The sequence below is a fragment of the Lytechinus variegatus genome, chromosome 2, assembly GCF_018143015.1.
Source record: "Lytechinus variegatus isolate NC3 chromosome 2, Lvar_3.0, whole genome shotgun sequence".
NCBI lineage: Eukaryota > Metazoa > Echinodermata > Echinoidea > Temnopleuroida > Toxopneustidae > Lytechinus > Lytechinus variegatus.
This window is the reverse complement of record NC_054741.1, coordinates 40,470,395-40,493,818: the sequence shown is the minus strand read 5'-3', so window position 1 is coordinate 40,493,818 and position 23,424 is coordinate 40,470,395. Positions and strand designations below refer to the sequence as shown.

At 37.2% G+C, this 23,424-nt stretch overlaps 1 protein-coding gene across 1 annotated transcript in view; it reads left to right on the top strand.

Annotated features, from left to right (window-relative positions):
* The window catches only part of LOC121408095 (pre-mRNA-splicing factor ATP-dependent RNA helicase PRP16-like), a 63,761-nt gene that overhangs the window by 21,995 nt on the left and 18,342 nt on the right, over positions 1–23,424 (top strand). Inside the window, exons 5-8 of the mRNA XM_041599435.1 lie at positions 6,127–6,282; positions 7,690–7,837; positions 12,191–12,353; positions 12,813–12,977. Of these exons, the coding sequence (XP_041455369.1) occupies positions 6,127–6,282; positions 7,690–7,837; positions 12,191–12,353; positions 12,813–12,977 (632 nt within the window). The remainder of the gene's footprint in view (positions 1–6,126; positions 6,283–7,689; positions 7,838–12,190; positions 12,354–12,812; positions 12,978–23,424) is intronic.

Here is a 23,424-nt window from a genome sequence, read left to right as displayed (position 1 = left end):
TTTCACCAAGCAAGGGACCAGTGAGGAGGAAGACGTTATCTGCGCTGATCTTTTCTTTACTGGATTATTATAAGAGATTCAAGATTCAAGATTCAAATATTTATTGTCTGTAAAAACACAGAAATTCGGCCTCCGCTGGCATTAAAATTTACATGACAACACTTATTCAACATACAAAATACAACATACAAAATACATAAATAATCAGTACAAAAATAACATTATACAATTCCACCAATTTTCAGCATTCTCTAGCACGCCCACACCACTGCAGATGCGCGTAACAGCAGATTTACATGTAACGAATCCGCGCCACAGCACCAGTGCGGCGAGCCAGAGAATACTGAAAAATCCAAATAAATAATGTAGTAAACAACAAAAGAAATTCACATGTCTATTAAAAATATGTATGGCATTAGGGACAAAGGATTGTCTGAACCTGCATCGTATTGTTTTAGGCACTGATAATTCCTCATTATTAATGTTGAACAGGTACTTTTCTTCTATTGTCCCCTCATTTTTTTTACATGTAAAAATGCATATTTTTCTTTAATTTTTATGTTAAAAAAGTGGGAACAATGTTTTTTTTTAAACATGTGAAATGCTCCAAAATAAGGGTCAGATTGCACCAGAGAGCATCTAGAAACCTAGACCAAAAGCTTCAGTCTCTGTATTTTGGTTGTTCCGCTGAACTACGTTGGCTCCACTCACCAATACATGGACTGAAGAGCTTGGAGGCCCGTACATACAGACAACGTATAGTGAAATAACGTTTTATAGGTCGCGATTTAAAACTGTTTTTTTAAGCAAAATTTACAGTGTCATGGTTTCTATTATCAGGTAAATATAAGTAATTGTGTACCTTGGACCGGAGTTATTGATAAAAATCCTCTGGATGATCCAGGCACCTTTCATCTAAGACATCTAAGAATGTTGCCATCTTGAATGACGTCATTTTCGTTAATATCTCGATATATAGAATGTTGTCTGCTACCTGTGATCGTAATGGTTTAGCTCACATAAGGAGCAGATCGCATTATAATTAATATCGAAAGCAATATCGATATCACATTCAAAATTGTCGATGCACTCTCCGTTCGTTTGTTATTTTGGCTGCTTTTTGGGAGTGATTCTGGCATCCAAGTCGCAAGAAAACATCGGTAAAGTACCATTTTCATACTTTTTGATATATATTTTGTCATTTTTGTCTCACCTGCGAAGCAAAGTGAGACTATAGGCGCCGCTTTTCCGACGGCGACGGCGGCGGCGGCGTCAACATCAAATCTTAACCTGAGGTTAAGTTTTTGAAATGACGTCATAACTTAGAAAGTATATGGACCTAGTTAATAAAACTTGGCCATAAGGTTAATCAAGTATTACTGAACATCCTATTAGAGTTTCATGTCACATGACCAAGGTCAAAGGTCATTTAGGGTCAATGAACTTTGGCCGAATTGGGGATATCTGTTGAATTCCCATCATAACTTTGAAAGTTTATGGATCTGATTCATGAAACTTGGACATAATAGTAATCAATTATCACTGATCATTTTGTGCAAGTTTCAGGTCTCATGATTAAGGTCAAAGGTCATTTAGGGTCAATGAACTTTGGCCGAATCGGAGTATCTGTTGAATTACCATCATAACTTTGAAAGTTTATTGGTCTAGTTCATTAAACTTGGACATTAGAGTAATCAAGTATCACTGAACATCCTGTGCGCATTTCAGGTCACATGACCAAGGTCAAAGGTCAATGAACTTTGGCCGAATTGGGTGTATCTGTTGAATTACCATCATAACTTTGAAAGTTTATGGATCTGATTCATGAAACTTGGACATAATAGTAATCAAGCATCACTGATCATTTTGTGCAAGTTTCAGGTCTCATGATTAAGGTCAAAGGTCATTTAGGGTCAATGAACTTTGGCCGAATCGGAGTATCTGTTGAATTACCATCATAACTTTGAAAGTTTATTGGTCTAGTTCATTAAACTTGGACATTAGAGTAATCAAGTATCACTGAACATCCTGTGCGCATTTCAGGTCACATGACCAAGGTCAAAGGTCAATGAACTTTGGCCGAATTGGGTGTATCTGTTGAATTACCATCATAACTTTGAAAGTTTATGGATCTGATTCATGAAATTTGTACATAAGAGTAATCAAGTATCACTGAACATCCTGTTCGAGTTTCAGGTCACATGATCAAGGTCAAAGGTCATGTAAGGTCAATGAACTTTGGCAATGTTGGGGTTTTTTGTTAAATAACCATCATATCTCTGTAAGTTTGTTGGTCTAGTTCATAAAAAGTGGGCATAAGAGTAACCATGTATCACTGAACATCTTGTGCGAGTTAGAGTAGTATTCAAAGTCAGCACTGCTGCTATATTGAACCGCATGATGCAGGTGAGACGGCCAGAGGCATTCCACTTGTTTCATTTATTAGATATTATAAATTTATATCTTGTAGTTGATAAATCCTTAGAGTGTAACTTCGATGTGTAATATAGCCCCAAAGTTTGGACTCTGGATTGACAAAAGTGCTGGTGTTATAACAAATGAGAGCCCACACGGGCACTTTACCGTCGGTGAATGGGGATGATAGTAAAATGTCAGAAATTGTTGAATAAATTCCCAGAAACGACGGTTATTCCTGTCTACTAGAAACCCAGAGCTTCCAGGGCCCTAAGGCGGGCCCTGCACCCCGGCCGCAAGGGTCGAGCGCTCCGCGCTCGAGATGTGCACTACGCGCATATAATTTGGTGTCGGTTGCAAATCCTCCCTAATTCTGATTTCCAAAAGATGGCATCTCTTATATAGTCATGTTAAATATGTGTATCAAAATATTTTTTGCACCTGCATAGATCCGATTAGAGCGGATTCTACTGCGTTGTTGGTACAGTGACAGATACAAATTTTGACCACCGCGAGTGTTAACTTTTGCTACTGGATGGGTAAACGGAATCGTTAATTTTCTATGTACACAATGTCTATGGGGAAACAGAATTTCCGTTTTCTGACATGCCAAAACGGAAAAGGCAATTTTTGGAAACGGAAAATCACTGTCCCTAAAAATGTCTCTATTTTTTTTATTTTTGGTGAGTGCCTCCTGCAACCACACAAAACACTGTGACTAGGGGTGGTAATTAAGGGTGCTGAAACCAATTATGAATGTTGCCATACCTTAAAAGTGTTCCCTTTAAAGATTATAGTGCTCATACATGTATATATCCATTTTGGTGCTCTGTCTTGTGTTGGAAATATGATTTCTTGCAAAAGTGCACTAAGTTATTCTAAATTGATATTCATTTCATAATGTAAACTTTAATATTATGCATGAAATAATTTTCATTTACATATTCTCAGATTTGGGGAGTAATCTTTCATTTTGATCATGTTGAAAATAGAAGAATTTGTCGGATATACTCGGTAATTTCTCTCTACAGCACTAATGTGAACCTAGTGCGAGTATGTAGTATGACATGGAATTATTTTTTGGGGGGGGGTCCAGTCAAGAAGTAGATTATGATTTCAAGATTTTATAAAAATGATTGAAAATATCAAGGAGATGGATAATGAAAATATTTGAGAAATTTCCCTTGGGGTGGAGGGGGGGGGGCACAAGTGAGGTCATATTTCCTTCTATGCACAAAAAGGAAGAATGATGAAAGCCCTAAAATAGAAACTATATTCTTGTGTTAAGTGGCCATATGTTAATGTTTCCAGATTGGTGGGAAGATGTTTCATTGTTATTTGTGTTCCAACACAAAATAGCTATTGGCATGTTCCTATGTAGTACATGCATTTTAATAAACTTTTTTTAAACAAAAGTTCAGCTTAATCAGCATGATTTATGCAATCAATGGGGCACTGACATCGTGAAATGGATATTTCCAAGAGAAGGGGTCCAAGGAGATCACCATTCTTTATAAGTTACTCCCCCCCCCCCCCCCCATCTTGAAAGACAAGCCTACCCCAATGAAAAGTTATAATGAATAAAAAGAGAAAAATCCAACAAGCATAACTCTGAAAATTTCATCAAAATTGGATGTGAAATAAGAAAGATATGGCATATCAAAGTTTCGCTTGATTTCACAAAACAGTTATATGCACATCCTGGTTGGTATGCAAATGAGGAGCTGATGATGTCATCCAATCACTATTTCTTTTTTGTTTTATTATATGAAATATGAAATATTCCAATTTTATTCTCATTGTCAAGTGAAACAAAACAAAACATGGAATTTGCATTATTTTAATACTATATAGTTCAGTTAAGTTGGCCCTTATTGTCAAATTTGTAAGATATTAAATATTTTATAATTCAAACAATAAAAAACAGAAGAAATAGTGAGTGGGGGACATCATTGACTATCTCATTTGCATGTCACTGAGTTGTGCATATACATGTAACTGTTATGTGAAAAAATAAGTGAAACTTTAAAAGGTCATAACTTTCTTACTTTATTACATCCGATTTTGATGAAATTTTCAGCATTATGCTAGTTTGATTTTTCTTTACATATTGAAACCATTATTGTTCTGGGGTGGACTTGACCTGAGAATGCAAATGTCCCCTGTGCCGTAGAATACTATGCCACTGGATACAAAAAATGACAACTTCATTCGCCAAATCATCCTTGCACTTAACACTACAGACTGCCACATTAGTTTGCAGAACAGCAAAACCACCAAAATTTAAAACACATACATGTACATTCCAATGCATGTACATTTAACTTTTCATACATGCCAACCAGGGATTTTTTTTTTTTCGGGGGCTCCATTTTTAATTTTTTTTGTAAATTTTTTTTTTTGGGGGGGGGGCAATTTCTTCCTTTCGGGGGCTACTTTTTTCATTTCGGGGGCTCCACTTTTTGTAACATTTTTTTATGCCTCCGCAGACAAAATCCGGAGGGGGCATTAAGCATTGCCCCTATCCATCTGTCCCCCCACTTAGTTTCCGCGCAATAACTCAAAAAAATATTCAGTGGATTAAAAAAAATTTAGTGTGTAGGTAGATGACACCAAAATACAGGCTAAGTTAGAGATCGGAGTCCGCAGGTCAAAGGTCACAGCTCATTAAATATGCAAGTTGGTTTCCGCGCAATAAATCGAAAAATATTTAATGGATTTTGAAAACGTTTGGTGTGAAGGTAGATGACACCAAAATACAGGCTAAGTTCGAATTCGGAGTCTGCAGGTCAAAGGTCACATTCATTAAATATGCAAGTTGGTTTTTTGCATGATAACTTTTCAAATATTAAACAGATTTTTAAAATTTTGGGTGAGTAGGTAGATGACACCAAAATACTTAATACTCACTTAATCCTCGCACTGCTTCGGTTGTGTCGGTTGCAGAGTTTCTCATTGGCCTTTTTGATAAAAGCAAAGCGATTGCAACTATCAGGGGTTATCGGTCAATGATTGCGTCGACGCATCGCGGTTTCTCGGACGGCTCTTCGGTATCCAACTCGTCAGTCATATTGAGTTTACTGAAGTCCTTCTTGAAGCATCCGCCAGTCAAATCTTTAGCTCATGAATAAATTAGCATAATTAATTCATATAAAAATATATGAATTCAGTTACATTTACCATTGCAACTGCGTAGATTACGTCATTCTCTACCATCATGCAAATTTTCGTTGTGATCGTGCAATCCGCGGCTGAGATCTTAAGGCCCCACCCCCCCCCCCCCCCCCCCCCCCCCCGAGAATGACAAGAATCAAAATACCCCGGAAGATTTAGGATTAAGATTATAAAGCGTTTACAGTGTTTTAAATAAAATCACAAAATTTCAGTTAGGAAAAAACATTGCTTTTGTCAGAAAGTTTGAGAGTTAAGGACAGAAAATAATACATTTGCTGCTAAAAAGCACAAAAATAAGGTCAAATCATAGTTTGCGTTTTCTTGAAAATGTATGTTTTGCGCACATGCGAGCGAAGTCACTTCTTGCAGGAATCCAACAATGGTATTAATCAAATAAGAAATGTGAAAGTATCAAAAGGTTGTAACTGCATGTTAGAATTGATAAGACATTCTCGAAAGTAAGGTTTTGAATATCATTGTTTTTATTTCTTTCTGATTTAATTTCATGACTTATTTGTTTTGTTGACACCACCATAGAGCGTCTTGGAGAGCTAGACAATGCCCCACAGCTTGCCATCTTACCTATCTATTCACAGCTACCATCAGACCTTCAAGCGAAGATCTTCCAGAAAGCACCTGATGGAGTTAGAAAATGTGTAGTAGCTACAAACATTGCTGAAACTTCACTTACAGGTGGGTTTTAGTTTAGTCTATTTAGTTCTCCATATCATGTTTTCAGGGGATAAGAGCTTGTCCATTTTAGAAACATCTGTTAGGATTTCAAGATCCACTATTCAGTTTGTATGAAAGTTTAGTTGCTGAATGAGCCGTTTTAGATGGAGCTCAGTTGTATCAGTTTTGTGAAGTTGAAACTGAATTTTCATTCGGGCATGATTGGATTGATATTGCAAGACAAAATACATGTATTTGATTTGGAAAGAATACTTTGTGTTTAAAGAACAACATTCCACTTTATGAAAATGATTTTATGTTTAATTTTAGAATAAAAAGAGACAGAGAAAGATTTTATTTACTGATTCAAAATCGTCTTGTGTGCCCTGTTGGATATATTACAAAAGAACAAAAGATTTAAAATCTTATCCAAGATACAGTTTGATGACTTGTAGCATTAATTTTCTTGTCAATTACACATTGAGGGTCATATTTGATTGTTATGCAGGGTGTTTAAAAAAAAAGGTACATTGTGAAAACGAAGTTCAAAGGTCAGTTATACCAAAAATTAATAATTCATTCTTGTGATTGCTATATTACATAATTGAGTAACTAGTCAACTTTAATATGACACCTTCCTTGGGTCACAATTCTCATGGGCTACAAAGGTAAGGTCCATCCAAGGTGAAAGGTACAAAACCCTTTTTTTCCAAGTTTTGAGTTTTAAAGTACCGGTACATAATTTACATGCACGAAAGCCACCTTGTTGTAAGGTCTTTGTTTCATCGGTTTTCCCTTCCAAACTTCAGTGAAATGCTATCCCCCTCTGTTAACTTTTTATGCATTACTGGCATTTACATATTAAATGCCTATCTTCAATGTCTATTGAACACGTCGTTCACCCTTTACTTTTACAACCTCACACACAGTCGACGCTGCATGTCTTGCATTGCTCTTCTAACCTTTGGGGGATTGTGATGAAAAACATTTATCTTATGCTAAACATGTGCCTTCAAGCCACCAAGGATGTGCTGAACAAAAATTGAAGCTTGACACTAGTTTTGTAAAATTTATTCGCAAAAAAGTTATAAGAAAGGTAATGTTTCACTGAAATTTGCAGGGAAAATCTCTGATGAAACCAAACCCCTACAACAAGGTTGGCCTCTTGCATGTACATTCATACCCAAAACTTTGAAAAAGTGGGTTTTGTACCTTTTGCCTTTGATGGACCATAACTCTGTGACCCATGACAATTGTGACACAAGGTAGGTGTGAAATTAAAGTTGATGAGTTATTCAATTGTTTAAAATAGAAATTACAAGAATAAATCATGTATTTTTGATATACATGGCCTTTGAACTTTGGTTACCTTTTTTAGAAACACCCTGTATATATTGTCATTATTACTTTTCTTCTGTACCTATGCAGTTGATGGTATCATGTTTGTGGTGGATGCTGGGTATTGTAAACTGAAGGTTTACAACCCTCGTATAGGTATGGATGCTCTACAAGTATACCCTATCAGTCAAGCCAATGCAAGACAGAGATCTGGAAGAGCTGGTAGGACAGGACCAGGGTAAGTACTCAACAAGTGATTCAGGATCATGATCGTAAATTTATGGTAACATATAAGTGAAAAAAATATTTTAGAACAAAAAGTATACTACTAGTTAGAGTAATAATAAAGTCAGTATTTTGGACAGTTTCAAGATAATCATGTGATTGTCAATTGTGGGTGAGGGCATTTATTATTTCAATTTGAATGATGTGTGTTTTGCTTACAATCCCGGCGTGATCACCGCCATGTCAGCCCACTTGACTAACCAAGCCTTGTTTCGGGTTCTTGTCGCAGACTCCTAGGTGTCCTACTCCTTTGCCCACTTACTTGGGTAATGACCCTAATTCTGACAGGGTAGGGTTTATCATTTACTTCACTCGATCCTGTCGGGAACGTACATAATAATAATAATAATAGGTCCATTTATATAGCGCAGTTACTATGTGCATATACTCTACTGCGCTTTGATAATTGGTATCATATTATTACCCCGGCTGTAGCTGAGCCGCCATATTAATAGGCGCTAAAGCGTTCAAGGAAAAATCCTACCGGGTACCCATACGTACCCGGGTACGTACATGTAGCCTATTGAGTACTCATGTCTGGCTACGGCTGTTAGGTTACATGGCCTTCCTAGTCAACTTCTTATTAGATTGTTGCTTACACATGAAGCCATTACAGAGGCATCTGCTTCGCCATTACAAATCTGGTTTAGACTCTCTGCGGTTAAGGATCCCCACCCAGGCGGACATCCGACACAGTCTAGCCTCATGGACCCGCACGCCGTTAGTGGCTCAGGGCAAGCCACTTTGCACCTCTCTCGGTGGCCTCGGGCGCTTCCCTCCAGGCGGGAGTGGTCATAGTGCGGGAGAGATTGGGTTAGGACTCTGATCCCAACCATTCGCTCTGCCACACATGTATGTGCTGGAGATGCGAGCCATGCTTAAATTCTTCCAACACTTCCAACATAAGCTGGTTGGCCAGACTGTTAACCGGTGCAGACAACAGGCCTTTTGCGGCCTACATTTAACGGCAGGATGGCACACAGTCAAAGTTTCTTGACACGTTTGACTGCCCTCCGAGTGGTTTCTCCCCCTAGAGATTCTTGGTCATTCCAAGCCCTTTTCGGGGCACTGGAAAAGACCGGCTTGCCACAGCTCTCTACCAGAAGTCGCAGGTGTTCTTCGATCACAACTTTTTCCTTGTCATACTTTCCGACTAAGGTGGATAGTTATCGACCATCGGCGGCTATCGCTCGGCCTTTACAACCCTTCGTGTTGGTTCTTGATGTTTCGACATCTCCAATCCGAATCTTCCAACCAGTCTTGAGATCTTTCTAAAAATCCAGCTAGTATAGGTTTAGCTCGTCATGGAGCCTGTCTGCCCTATTAGATGCTTGACTTACCCACATTTGACTCGAAGGCTAGGGCATCTCGGCATATTTTATCCATCAAGATTGCCTTTTTGTTTGCGATTGGCTGTGGCCAGAGGCGTAGCTCTTCATACTTACGCATTGCTCCAAGACATTTATACACATTGTGCTGCACTCAACCCAGATGAGGTGAATGGATATTCAGTAGGATTGATTAAATGAGTGCACAAAGCGCCTTTAGCAGCTGGAGCTACAGCTGGGGTAATATACAGTGTGTATGAAAAAAAACAGGACAGTTTTGAAAAGTCTATAAAAAATTTGTTGCAGAATATTATATCTATATTTTGATGTTAATAGATGCTCTGAGATCTTATCTTTGACAGCCATTTAAAAAAATGAATTTTGTTCATGCTTGAGCGAACACGGGACGTTTTGGTCGGGGGTTCAAAAAGAGGCTTGCGCCAAAATGGCAGAAAGGAGAAATTTGATGATTAGACTTTGGGCTAATCAGCAGACTTTCTCTTAATCTTTTCATTATCTTTGCCATAATTTTCGAATTTTGCTGTCAAATTTCATTTATAAATTTATTTATTTACCTGAATTATTTTTGTCTCGCCCACCAGAGGTGAAGGCAAGACTTAAGGATCCAAATGTCGTCCGTCCGTTTGTCGTCGGTCGTCCGTCCGTCACAAAATTGTAATGACACATAACTCCACAACCGTTAGTCGCTTTTCAACCAAACTTGGATGGTAGATGGACTTCGGGGACCTCCATGTTATGCTGGAGAGTGAGGTCACATGGTAAGGTCAAAGGTCATTTTCAGGTCAATGTTAAAGTTTACATGCAAGACTCTCTTATGCCACATAACTCCACACCGTATGTCGCTTTTCAACCAAACTTAAATGGTAGATGGACTTGGGGGACCTGCATTTTAAGCTGCAGTCGGAGGTCACATGGTAAGGTCAAAGGTCATTTTCAGGTCAACGTTAAAGTTTACATGCAAGACTCTCTTATGACACCTAACTCTGCAACCTTAAGTCGCTTTTCAACCAAACTTGGGTGGTAGATGGACTTGGGTGACCTGCATGTTATTCTGCAGTCGGAGGTCACATGGTTAGGTCAAAGGTCATTTTCAGGTCAACATTAAAGTTTACATGCAAGACTCTTATGACACCTAACTTCGCAACCGTAAGTCACTTTTCAGCCAAACTTAGATGTTAGATTGACTTGGGGGACATGCATGTTATGCTGCAGTCAGAGGTCACATGGTTAGGTCAAAGGTCATTTTGAGGTCAACATTAAAGTTTACATGCAAGTCTCTCTTATGACACCTAACTCTGCAACCGTAAGGTTTTTTTCAACAAAACTTGGATGGTAGATGTACTTAGGCTACCTGCATGTTATGCTGCAGTCGGATGTCACATGGTAAGGTCAAAAAGGTCAAAGGTCATTTTCAGGTCAACATTCAAGTTTACCTGCAAGGCTCTTATGACAAGTGTTATTCCATCCCAGTCATTTCACAATGAAGTTTCGATATAATTCTCTTGTGTGCCCTCGCAAATCACGATATTTCTGGTTATTTTCATAAGTGGGCGAGACACAAAATTGCTTTTGCCTTTGTGTTTTTCATTTAAACTTATTTAATCTTTGAATTTTCCTTCATAAGTAAGAAAAGAAGACTTTTTTGTCAACCCAAGTAAGAAGATTTGCATTATTAATTGGGAGAATTTGTAATCATTCAAATCCTTTCATTATGTGAAACAAATTAAGTCATGGTACCTATAAAAGACATGAATCCTACATGTGTATTTTCAAGGGGTTATTGAATCTTTCACCAAATTTAATTATGTGCTTGAGAGGACAAACAGGAAAGGATTCATGTTTTTCAATGGGAATGGCGTATTGTGTCAATTTTGAAGGAGCAAGATATGGCAGATCAGGTAAAATATATTAAAAAGTTGTGAGGCGAGCAAGCAAAAATTTCAATTTTTTTTATTAAAATATCAAATTTTGTGATTTTGACATAATATTCAGAAAATGATATATATCACTTTCTATGTTTTCTGTTAATTTTTCTTTCCACTTTTTTTCTTGGTCATGATTTTTTTTTTGGGGGGGGAGCACCCAGAGCCCCCACCCATCAGTATGCCACTGTTCAAAGGCACCATAACCTTTGTAGTACACAATGAAAGGATTTGAAAAAAAAAACACGCTCTCCCATACTTCGGTTAAAAAAAATGTTCTTGCCTAAAGAAGGAATAATCAAAGCTAAAAGAGAACATATAAAAAAGGAACAACAACAGAAATATTCAAGCAAATAAGTAGATTTGGAAATGAATTTTGACTGCATAATTCGAAAATAATGGCAAAGATAATGAAAAGGTTAAGAGGAAGTCTGTTCATTAGCAAGAAGTCCGACCATCATATTCATCATTTTATGTCATTTTGGCGCAAGCCTCCTTTTTATCCAAACAAAAACATTCCGTGTTCGCTCAAGCATGAACGAAACTAAATCATTTTAATGGCATTTGAAGGATAAGACCTCAGAGCACCTATTGACACCAAAATATAGTGATCATAATTCGAAACAAAAATTTTATAGACTTTTCAAATCTGTGATTTGTCCCATTTTTTTTTTACGCACTGTATAGTGCACCAATGAATAGGAAACTTGATAATCAGTGCCTCATAAATGCTATTAAGTGCAATTTGTGCATCATAATTTTAAGTGTGCCTGGATATTAGAGATTTTTAGCAGAATATGACCGATCACTTAATGAGTTGACTGATTTTTCTTTCAGATTAGACTTTTTACTCGCTGAATAAGAATGTGTACCATATTTTATAGGTGGAAAATATCTGAGAAATATTCTTGCCAATGTTTAATACAGGCAAGATGAACAATTCCATTTATGAGATGTGAATAATTGGGGATCTAAAGATTTGATATTCTTTTTCTAATTCATGCATGTATTTTTTTTTTCTTTTTGTAATTCTAGACAGTGCTATAGACTCTACACAGAAAGTGCTTACAAGAATGAATTATTGATGACGACTGTACCTGAGATACAGAGAACAAACCTTGCCAATGTTGTACTACTTCTCAAATCATTAGGAGTAGATGATCTTCTGCTCTTCCACTTCATGGACCCACCCCCTCAGGTATAAATTTGCTGTTTATAATAACCATTCAGTGATAGAAACCATTCTTTCAACATTCATCACAATTGCCTAATTCTATCCCTTACTTCAGGATACTGACAATCCCGACCTCTTCAATGCTTTTCTAAGAACTTTCATTTTCATCAAGCATTTACATGCTGCCTATGAGGAAAGAGTCATATTTGACTCCGGAACAAGTACCAGTTGGAATGATAAGAATAAACATTCAAACTTGGGATACTTAAGTAAGAGATTACTGTCCATGGTAGATTTTAATGTCAGTAGTCAGTCCTGGAAATGTTTGATTCTTGAATTAGATTCCTTGATTACTTGTTTTCATGGCAATGTTATTCATTAGCATGTTTAAGGCAACATATTCACTTGTCAACTAACAGATGTCTAGAAATATTTATGAAAGTGATTAACTTGGGATTGACTCTGATCTGTCTCCACCTTTAGGACAACATGTTGAATTCTATGTACCAGTTATGGATCCTTGGAGCATTAGATAACACTGGTCAGCTGACCCCTATTGGAAGACAGATGGTAGAGTTCCCTTTGGATCCTGCACTCTCTAAGCTTCTTATCGTCGCCTGTGAGATGGGGTGTAGCTCTGAGGCTTTGGTAAGTACATATGAATGACTTCATGGATTGCTGGACTTGCTTACAGGACTAAAATTAGTCCAAGGTCATCAAGACCACTGACTTTGATGCTCCTATCATTGGCCTTGGATATTTTTGAACCTTTTTTGTTTTACCTGAATGAAGTTCTGCAGAGACCTACATGTACATGTAGTAATCACTTCTCCTGTTGGTCTGTAAAAAAAAGTAAAGTTTATGTTTAGGTTGCTTTCATTTCTTTATTTCTGCATCAATTGTGTTCATACTTGGTACTAGTGATCCTTAGGTAAAACCACATTTGTGGTGATGAAGACGGTGAGGTCAAAGGTAATCTAGGGGTCAAAAGGTCACAGATTAAACATGTCCTCATTTCCTTATTTTTATATGAAATTTGTTTAAACTTCGAACAAATTATCATAAGGTATAATAATAATAATAATATAGGATATTTATATTGCGCACATATCCACTTTGCTAGGTGCTCAAGGTGATCCTATATTACCCGGCTAAGCTAGGCGTTCATAGCGCACACAGCTTCTTAAGGAATTACTTCCTACCGGTACCCATTTACCTCACCTGGGTTGAGTGCAGCACATTGTGGATCAGTTTCTTGCTGAAGGAAATTACGCCATTATCACACATATATACCTACAAAGCTTACATCAAAGATGATCTTGAGGTCAAAATGTTATTTTGCTTGTTTTATTGATCACAAAATTAGGAGAGAGTCTTGGTTTGTGAACTACCTTCTTAGTCTTTCCTTTTTGTCTCACCTGCATAGCAAAGTGAGACTATAGGCGCCGCTTTTCCGACGGCGGCGGCGTCAACATCAAATCTTAACCTAAGGTTAAGTTTTTGAAATGACATCATAACTTAGAAAGTATATGGACCTAGTTCATGAAACTTGGCCATAAGGTTAATCAAGTATTACTAAACATCCTACCTGAGCTTCATGTCACATGACCAAGGTCAAAGGTCATTTAGGGTCAATGAACATAGACCATGTTGGGGGATCAACATCAAAATCTTAACCTGAGGTTAAGTTTTTGAAATGTCATCATAACTTAGAAAATATATGGACCTAGTTCATGAAATTTGAACATAAGGTCAATCAAGTATCACTGAACATCCTGCATGAGTTTCACGTCACATGACCAAGGTCAAAGGTCATTTAGGGTCAATGAACTTTGGTCGTTTTGGGGGGTATCTGTTGAATTACCATCATAACTTTGACAGTTTATGGATCTGATTCATGAAACTTGGACATAATAGTAATCAAGTATCACTGAACATCCTGGGGGGCATTTCATCAAACAATTAGTCAGTGGTTTTCTCCGACTAATTGTGATTTTCACAGACAATTTTGCTATCACCAACTAAATTCCATTTCATGAAAATTTGTCGGTGATTTTCTCCGACAAATTATTGGAAACCACCAACTAGTTTTGTCGGTGGCCTTCACCTACTGACAAAACTCATTTGTCACCGACTAATCAGCCTTTTGAGGGCCTTCGCAGCTAAAATCGATCAATTATAGATGATTTTTAATATAACATTTGAATAAGTCACTTACTTTTCATTTCATTAAGAAAATTCAAAGAAAAGATTATTTATCTTTAGTTAATGACAAATAAAAAGTAGACATTTACATAGGAAACATCTTCATATGTACACATTTTTTCACACATAATTTTCTTCAACCTGAATAAATCATTGTGCATTTTTGTCTCACCTGCATAGCAGAGTGAGACTATACGCGCCGCTCTTCCGACGGCGGAGGCGTCAACATCAAATCTTTACCTGAGGTTAAGTTTTTGAAATGACATCATAACTTAGAAAGTATATGGACCTAGTTCATGAAGCTTGGCCATAAAGTTAATCAAGTATTACTGAACATCCTCTTAGAGTTTCATGTCACATGACCAAGGTCAAAGGTCATTTAGGGTCAATGAACTTAGACCATGTTGGAGGAATCAACATCAAAATCTTAACCTGAGGTTAAGTTTTTGAAATGTCATCATAACTTAGAAAATATATGGACCTAGTTCATGAAACTTGGACATAAGGTTAATCAAGTATCACTGAACATCCTGCATGAGTTTCACGTCACATGACCAAGGTCAAAGGTCATTTAGGGTCAATGAACTTTAGCCAAATTGGGGGTATCTGTTGAATTCCCATCATAACTTTGAAAGTTTATGGATCTGATTCATGAAACTTGGACATAATAGTAATCAAGCATCACTGATCATTTTGTGCAAGTTTCAGGTCTCATGATTAAGGTCAAAGGTCATTTAGGGTCAATGAACTTTGGCCGAATCGGGGTATCTGTTGAATTACCATCATAACTTTGAAAGTTTATTGGTCTAGTTCGTTAAACTTGGACATTAGAGTAATCAATTATCACTGAACATCCTGTGCGCATTTCAGGTCACATGACCAAGATCAAAGGTCAATGAACTTTGGCCGAATTGGGTGTATCTGTTGAATTACCATCATAACTTTAAAATTTTATGGATCTGATTCATGAAACTTGTACATAAGAGTAATCAAGTATCACTGAACATCCTGTGCGAGTTTCAGGTCACATGATCAAGGTCAAAGGTCATGTAAGGTCAATGAACTTTGGCCATGTTGGGGATTTTTGTTGAATAACCATCATATCTCTGTAAGTTTATTGGTCTAGTTCATAAAGTGGACATAAGAGTAACCATGTATCACTGAACATCTTGTGCGAGTAAGAGTAGTTTTCAAAGTCAGCACTGCTGCTATATTGAACCGCATGATGCAGGTGAGACGGCCAGAGGCATTCCACTTGTTCAATCAATAATGTCCAATAAATTCTAAAAAACTGTGGTGTCATTGACTTTTGTACAAGTTTTTCAATATTCAGTAGTGTTGTTTGTGTTGCCGCTGCTGTTGTCATCATGTTGCTGGAATTTATGCTCTTGGTGTTGTGGGTGTGAGTGTTTCACTGCTGGTGCATTGCTACTGATGTTGCTCAAGGTGTTGCCTGGGTGGTTGCTCTTGTCATCGCTGCTACTGCTGCTGTTTAAAAGTGTGGCTGTTGCATCCCCTGATGCATTTATTGATGTTGCCGCTTGTGTATGATTGCTTAATCCTTGACATTGGCTTTGTTTCTACTGTCGTTGTCGCTACTGCTGTTGACGTTTACCACTTATTAATAATAGACTGGGCTATTTAGAAGCCTAAGAAGACTGGGAGGGGGGATGATTAAGCCCTCCCCCTTATGATCTCGGCCATCGATTGCGATGAAAATTGGTACGCACGTTACCCATGGCATTATCTACAAAACTATAATATCAAATTCTGCGAAAAATCTCACTGCTCATTACTTATGCTAATTTATGCGTAAAATCATAAGTTTGCTCTAATTAATAAAATAATGCCCCTAAAATGCTCATTTTTGTTTCACATACTCTAGATAGGCATCTGATCAAATTTATTTTTCAAAAATGTCAACACCACATTTACTTTCTTATGTATTCTATTGTTTTCTAAATTTCTTATGTATTTCTTTGTTTTTTTTTTAATTTTGTTTTTTCAATGGAAATTTTCGGGGACTTTATTTTACCATAAACAAGATAAGATTAAATGATTTTAAGTAGTAAAAGGAAAAATAATGATACATTTTATGAATTTTGGCTAAAAACACTATTTGCATTGGATTTGTACACAAATTCATGTTTTTGAGCAATTTTGGGTTTGCATGCACTTACGAAATGTGTAATTTTGGAACTGCGTACTCGGGGTCACAATTTTGGTCTCAAAAGTTGTGCGAGACTTGAAAGTAAAAAGTCAGCGAGCGACACAGTCAAAAAACTTTGAGCGGCGGATTTGTCGTGAAAAATGTCGAGCCCCCCCCCCCCCCCACGTCTTCTTAGGGTTAAACAACGAAAACAAAGAAATGCATAAGAAAAAGATTAAAATGTACATGTATACACAATTGATTTTAATGGCTTGAGTTTTTCTCATTGGTTTACCAAATTAAGGGAGTCAAAATCCAAAATTATCACATTTGGTTTTTATTTCTTGATTTAGAGCCAACCTGCTGATTTCTGAAGTGAGTGTACAATCAACAGGCAAGATCATGAGGCACCCCCCCCCCCCTACCAAGATCATCTGAATTAGTGAGGTTTAATGACTGCTTTTGTAGTCATTACATTTATCTGATTTATACAGGCCTACAAGAGATATAAAAAAAATTGTGTTCTTTTTGGGTTCATTTTCCAGTGTTCCTGACAAAGCAGATGGTGATGGTGTGTGGGGGGTCTAATAGGAATGCAGAACAATGGAACATTCATTTACTACTTTGGCAATAGAAAGCAAGTCACAGCATCTAGCATTGATTGATATTGGTTGTTTTACAACTGTCCAAGATATATCACCATTAATCATTTAAGCATCTAAGCACTTATAGACTTATAAATGTCACTGTTTTCAAATATTGACTGGTAGAAGACCAAATAAAGAAGAGAACAGTACCAGTAATTTATTTTTTTAATGTGACTTTACTTTCTTCGCCAAAGTGAGGCAGTCATAATTAAGAGTGTTTTAACTTACAAGTGACATCACATATCCTGTCTTCTTGTCTGGCTCTCCTAAACCTTCAACCATTTATACTTGGGTAACTTTGTATCTCATATCAGTCTGAAAAGTTTGGGTGAAGCCTCCACCTGAAAGAAAAATAGTATTGAACTAATTAAAATATTTGCCACAATTTTGTATTTCTTCTCACATGTATATGTATGTCTAAAAACAGGAAATAAAACATCTTTTGATTACCAGAATTCATATAGAAGGGGGTAAATAAAGGGTTCAAGTTTTTATTATGTTAATAAAAAATACAAACAATTGTAAATGACATATGCTCTGGCTGAGAAATTTAAATAGAGAAATTATTCCTCACAATGTAGCTTGTATGTACATACACATGAGCAAGTAGTGATGAATGGATTGAGGGGTGTGAGTAGGGGGGGGGGGCTTGGGTCGCATGTTAGCTGTAGGGTCAGCGGAACAGTTTTTAATGTGAGCGAGCTGACCATGCAAAAATTCATAACCAAAATTTTGTGTTTTTCAGCTCCTCCACTTTTTTCCAAAACCATGTACGAAAATGACCATCTCTGGATGATTTTTTGCATGGTCATGGTCTTTCATGTTTATGTAATGTCTACATTACAAACTGACTTTAAAATCTGGTTCAGTCCGATTTCATTATCATTGATGTGGGTTTTAATGATTTAACATTCTGCAACCCAAACAATATCCTTGATTATTTTCTCATTATCTCATTTTACTAGTCTACATGTTACCTGTGGTTGCATTTCAATCTCAGTATTTCTTCACCCATTGCCAAATCTTCTGTCACATGTTCATCAGATTGGCCGCTGGCACATTCCTTGCTGTAGTAGACCAGTGAGAGCCTGGCTCTCTAGTTCCAGTCTGAAATTAAAATATTAATATCATGACGAAAATCTTGCTTTTAAGAGCAGTATACCCCAGTTTCCCTTATCATCAAATCTCTTCTCCCAGTACTACAAACCCTATTGCCCTCAAGCATGAAATTTAAGTATAGAAACACCTGTTTCTTGACCTCGGTCCGAAGATAATACACCCCAGCATCAACGGTCACAGCAGGGGGCCACACACGATGGATTGCAATGTGTGTAGTTCTGGTGAGTGCATGGAGTTCCATGTATACACGCGTTGATAGAAACTTTTTCTTCCTTTCTTTCTTTCTTTCTTTCTCTCTCTCTCTCTCTCTTCCTTCCTTTCTTTCTTTCATTAAGACTGTATCATTGCGTGAGTGAACGGCATGCATCCCATATTTTCTTGCTGGACGGACAGAAACTATATGGGATGCATCGCGGTCCTTGCATGCAAAGCATACCGTAATTTTTATTCCACTTACTTTCCTTATTTCGAGGTCGATTTTCTTCGTTCGAAATTGAAAATGGACTAGTATTGGATGTCTGAATGTAATATGCCTTTGAAAACATGATTAATATCGAATACAATAATTTCATTCCGAAGATCCTTCTACAGGCAGACAAGTCTTACGTAATAGCACAGCTGTTGTTTATCATTTCGTCCTTGGCTCAACGCTCGTTTGGCTGGCCCGTGGTGGTGAAATTGAGACAAGGGGATTACCTGGCCAAGATGGGTTTATCGGGATTGGAAATGTTGTTTCAGAGTTTCCAAACGAAAAATGGGGTATCCGACCGCAGTTTGCAGTCCGAAGTGTGGTCGAGAATCAAACGGGAAATTTTCGTAATGTACATTGATATAACAAAGAAAATATGTAGATTTACACAGTGATCATGGAAAAATATTGCACTTTTAATGAATATTATTATTGTTGACATCTAATAAAGGGGAATGATTCAAATATACCAATCATTTTTCTTTCTTTTTTTATTATCCTGAAATTTCTAGAATTGACCAACAATCAGTCAACAATTAATACTTGTTAATTCATATCATTTCCACTTGATTATATACAAGACAGTCATTAACATATTAATCATACAAATAATACAACATTTTTGTCATTAATATTTTTTTTTATTAAAATAAAAGTTTTTTCTAACCCAATAGCACTTGGATACCTTGCTGGTTTAAAGCCATTATCAAATTAAATTAATAACATAAAAAATGAATATGATCCTAATTCATAACTCCAGCAAATTGCATCCCCATCAGACTGTCAACTATTTACTGGACTTTGTTCAATGGTACTTTAATATGAGATTCAAAGGCAAAAAAATACTTGGGCTTGATGAGATCCATTGCATATTCCCCTCTATTTTCTTCTAATGAAGGGACCTTTAACTTTCACGTGCTATTTAAGGTTAGGTTCAAGTAGATCTAACTTTAGACTCTAACTTTATGTGGTACGATAAAAATGAAAAAAAAAATAGATTAAGTGACATTATCAACAATAAATTAAATTTATTTACCCCAACAACACCGATGCTATTGCCGATTGAGTCAGAATTTTTAGGGTGCTAATAAGCAATTTGCATAAAAAAATCCACTAAGAAAAAAAAACACAAGAAAACAAAATTCAGAATCGCACACAAATGAAGACCATTATTTTATCTCCCCCAAAATTGGACAATTTTTTTTTAAGGGGGTTACGCAATGGCTCATTTCACGTGGGTACGCAAAGTCAAAGATAATTTAAGACAGACCAAGGCCTAGTACAGTAGTAAAGTTAGGCCTAACGTTAGATCTATGCACTATAGTATAGGAGTATATACATGTAGACCAAAAGCTTCTGTCTCTGTTATGTTGGTTGTTCAGCTGAACTCCGTTGGCTTCACTCACCAAATACAGAGACCGAAGTTCTAGCGTGATCTGTACAGGGGACTCAATGGCCATATGTTTATGTACTAAGTTCGGCTAAAACTGGGAGGTGAAGTTGCGCGACAGCCGAGGTAAGTCACTGTTCTTGTTCCTTTTAACTTGATTTTTCTGGTTTTTTGCAATCAATGCCAAGAGGGAATATTAATTTGCATTTCGGTCGTGTTTATTTTCAAAAGTTTGATTCATTAAAGATAAAAATTGAAGAGCCCTGACGGGGGGATTTTGCAATGTAAGTCCCCTAATGGTGACTGCACGATAGCAAGCCGTCTGTGTACGAGGAGAAATTTTAAAACTCCTCGAAACAGACGGCTGCCAGCTGTCTAAGGAGTATACTGCCACGGGTGCACCATTTAAAACTTATATATCTAGATTTTGATTTTTATTGGGTGTGAACGCACCTCTGCCACATAATCCCCCCCCTGAATCCTCGCCTGCTGTCGAGTGCCTCCACTTCATTTGACTTGTGATTGCTAAGCCTATATGCTAAATAAGTTGAGAATATCCAACTTACCAGTTTTCCACTCACACTATCAATGTGTGATTTAGCTCCTATCCAATTCCAATGACTGTAACACAGAATTGGAATGGCCACATTGGATTTGTGTACATGAACAATTGCACACGCTGGTTTGCCTGGTGATCGAGGATATCTCCGACCACACCGAGCAACAAAATTAATACAAAACCAAAGGAAAAGAAAAATTATGATTTTTAATATATACACAACAAAAAAAGTAAGTCCCCCCTAAATCAAATTGCTGTAACTTATGAACGGAGTTATTTTGAGATATGATATTTCGTAGGTGGTTTTCTACACTCATTAAGCAACTCCTGGGGTAAAATGAGATTGATCGGTTGAGTCATGCATGAGTAATTAAAGATTGAATTAAAAAATGTTTTTCAGATTGTGCAAATACAAAGTTGGGCAAAAGTTGTTTTTAGGTGAAATTTATGGTGTTATGCTGTTTCGTTATCCACCATTTAGCCACTCCACACACAATTTTGACATCATATGTTCATGGTTGAGTGAGCACAATATTGCAGGGGTCGCAGAAGGGGGGGGTGCAGGGGGGCCACTTTTTTTTCCAAAATCATGTACAAAAATGTAAAAATGACCATACGATTGTGATTTTTGCATGGTCAGCCCCCCCCCCCCACTTTTGGCTCAGCCCCTTCCCCACACTTTGAAAACCGTTCCGCGGCCCCTGTATTGTGACGTATCATTATATGGGTTTTTGGTAGAATCCACTACAACTTGTTAGGTCATATTAAAATTTGAAAATGTTAGTGGCTCCCCCGATTATAGGCCCCTCCCCCATTTTTGTCTTGCCTGCGCAGCGGAGCGAGACATAGGTATCACTATTTCCGGCGTCTATATCTTCGAGGTGGGATCACCAAATTCATACCAAAGGTCCATCTCCTAAAGGCACAGGTCAAGTTTGAATATGAGTCAAATTTGAATAAGGTCAAAGGTCAATGAACTTTCCATAACTGGCACTATGCTATGTTGTACACATAATAACTTTCTATATCTTCGAGGTGGGATCACCAAATTCATACCAGAGGTCCATCTCCTGAAGGCACAGTTCAAGTTTGAATATGAGTCGAATTTAAATAAGGTCAAAGGTCAATGAACTTTCCATGAACGGCACTGTGTTGTGTTGTACACCCAATAACTTTTTATAGCTTCGAGGTGAGAACGCCAAATTCATAACAGAGGTCCATCTCTTGAAGGTGCAGGTCAAGTTCAAATGTGAGCCGAATTTGAATAAGGTCAAAGGTCAATGAACTTTCCATGACTGGCACTGTGCTGTGCTGTACACACAATAGCTTTCTATATCTTCGAGGTAGGATTGCCAAATTCATACAAGAGGTCCATCTTTTGAAGGTGCATGTCAAGTTCGAATGCGAGTTGAATTTGATGAAGGTCAAAGGTCAGTGAACTTTCCATGACTGGCACAGTGCTGTGTTGTACACACAATAACTTTTTATAGCTTCGAAACAGGTATTAAAGATATCTGACTGGTACTTTATGTTCGGATGCTTTTTGCATCTGTTTGTTCCACTAATGGCATGACCTTATCTGTTTGTTCCATTAATGACATGACCTATAGTTTTGACATGCAGTCTCTTCATGACTGCAATATGCAGGCGAGACAATGCTCGGCGTTTGCCTTGTTAAATTCTGGATACACCACTGATTTGTCCATAAATTAAACTGATCATGAGAAATTATTAGGAAAATAATACATTTATGCAGTATATAAAAGAGTATTCATTCCTAAGTTTTTGAATGTGCTCGCTCCATGAAAATGTTAAGATCGGTAAGTGTGTGGTGATAGAAATGATGGATGATAAAAACAACAGCAATTAAAGTCACATTTGAAACCGTATTTGCCCCCAATATTCACCTTATTACCCTTTAAAATGAGTCTGTGACGTTGAAAATACCCATTATCTCACTTTGATGCGTGCTCACTCATCCGTAAATAAACAAATCGATTTCATTTTTGCAGATTTCTGCCCATAGGTTGATGAACATTACTGCCAAATGACATTGCTGTAGACAGCCTTGAAAAAAGTTCCACCATATTGAATAAGGGGTTACTGATTCTTAAACATATGCACCCATAATGTACACAAGTCTATGAGAGAGAGGAAGTCAAAATTTTAAGAAATATGAAATAAGGGGTTTGTTTCATGGACGGTTTTTGTTAATCTGCCAATAGTTATTTCATGAAACTTCGCACATGGCTTCAGAGTAACACTATCCAAAAGGCGCGCACACCAAAATAACAATTCGATACGGCACAGAGTGGGGCCAAGTCCTTGAACTTTCTTCTCATTTGCATAATTTTAGAATATTGTGTGCTCACTGATGCATTAAACATCAGGATTTTCATAAAAATCTAATCAAATGAACCATGCAAGGAGGTTTGTGACAGATATCCATAGTTACAAATTGCATTTTTTCCAATAACGTAAAAAAAGAGCTAATCACATTCCACATGTTCATTCAAGCGTGAATGTTTAATTAAACGCCTTTGAATCATTGAAGCAT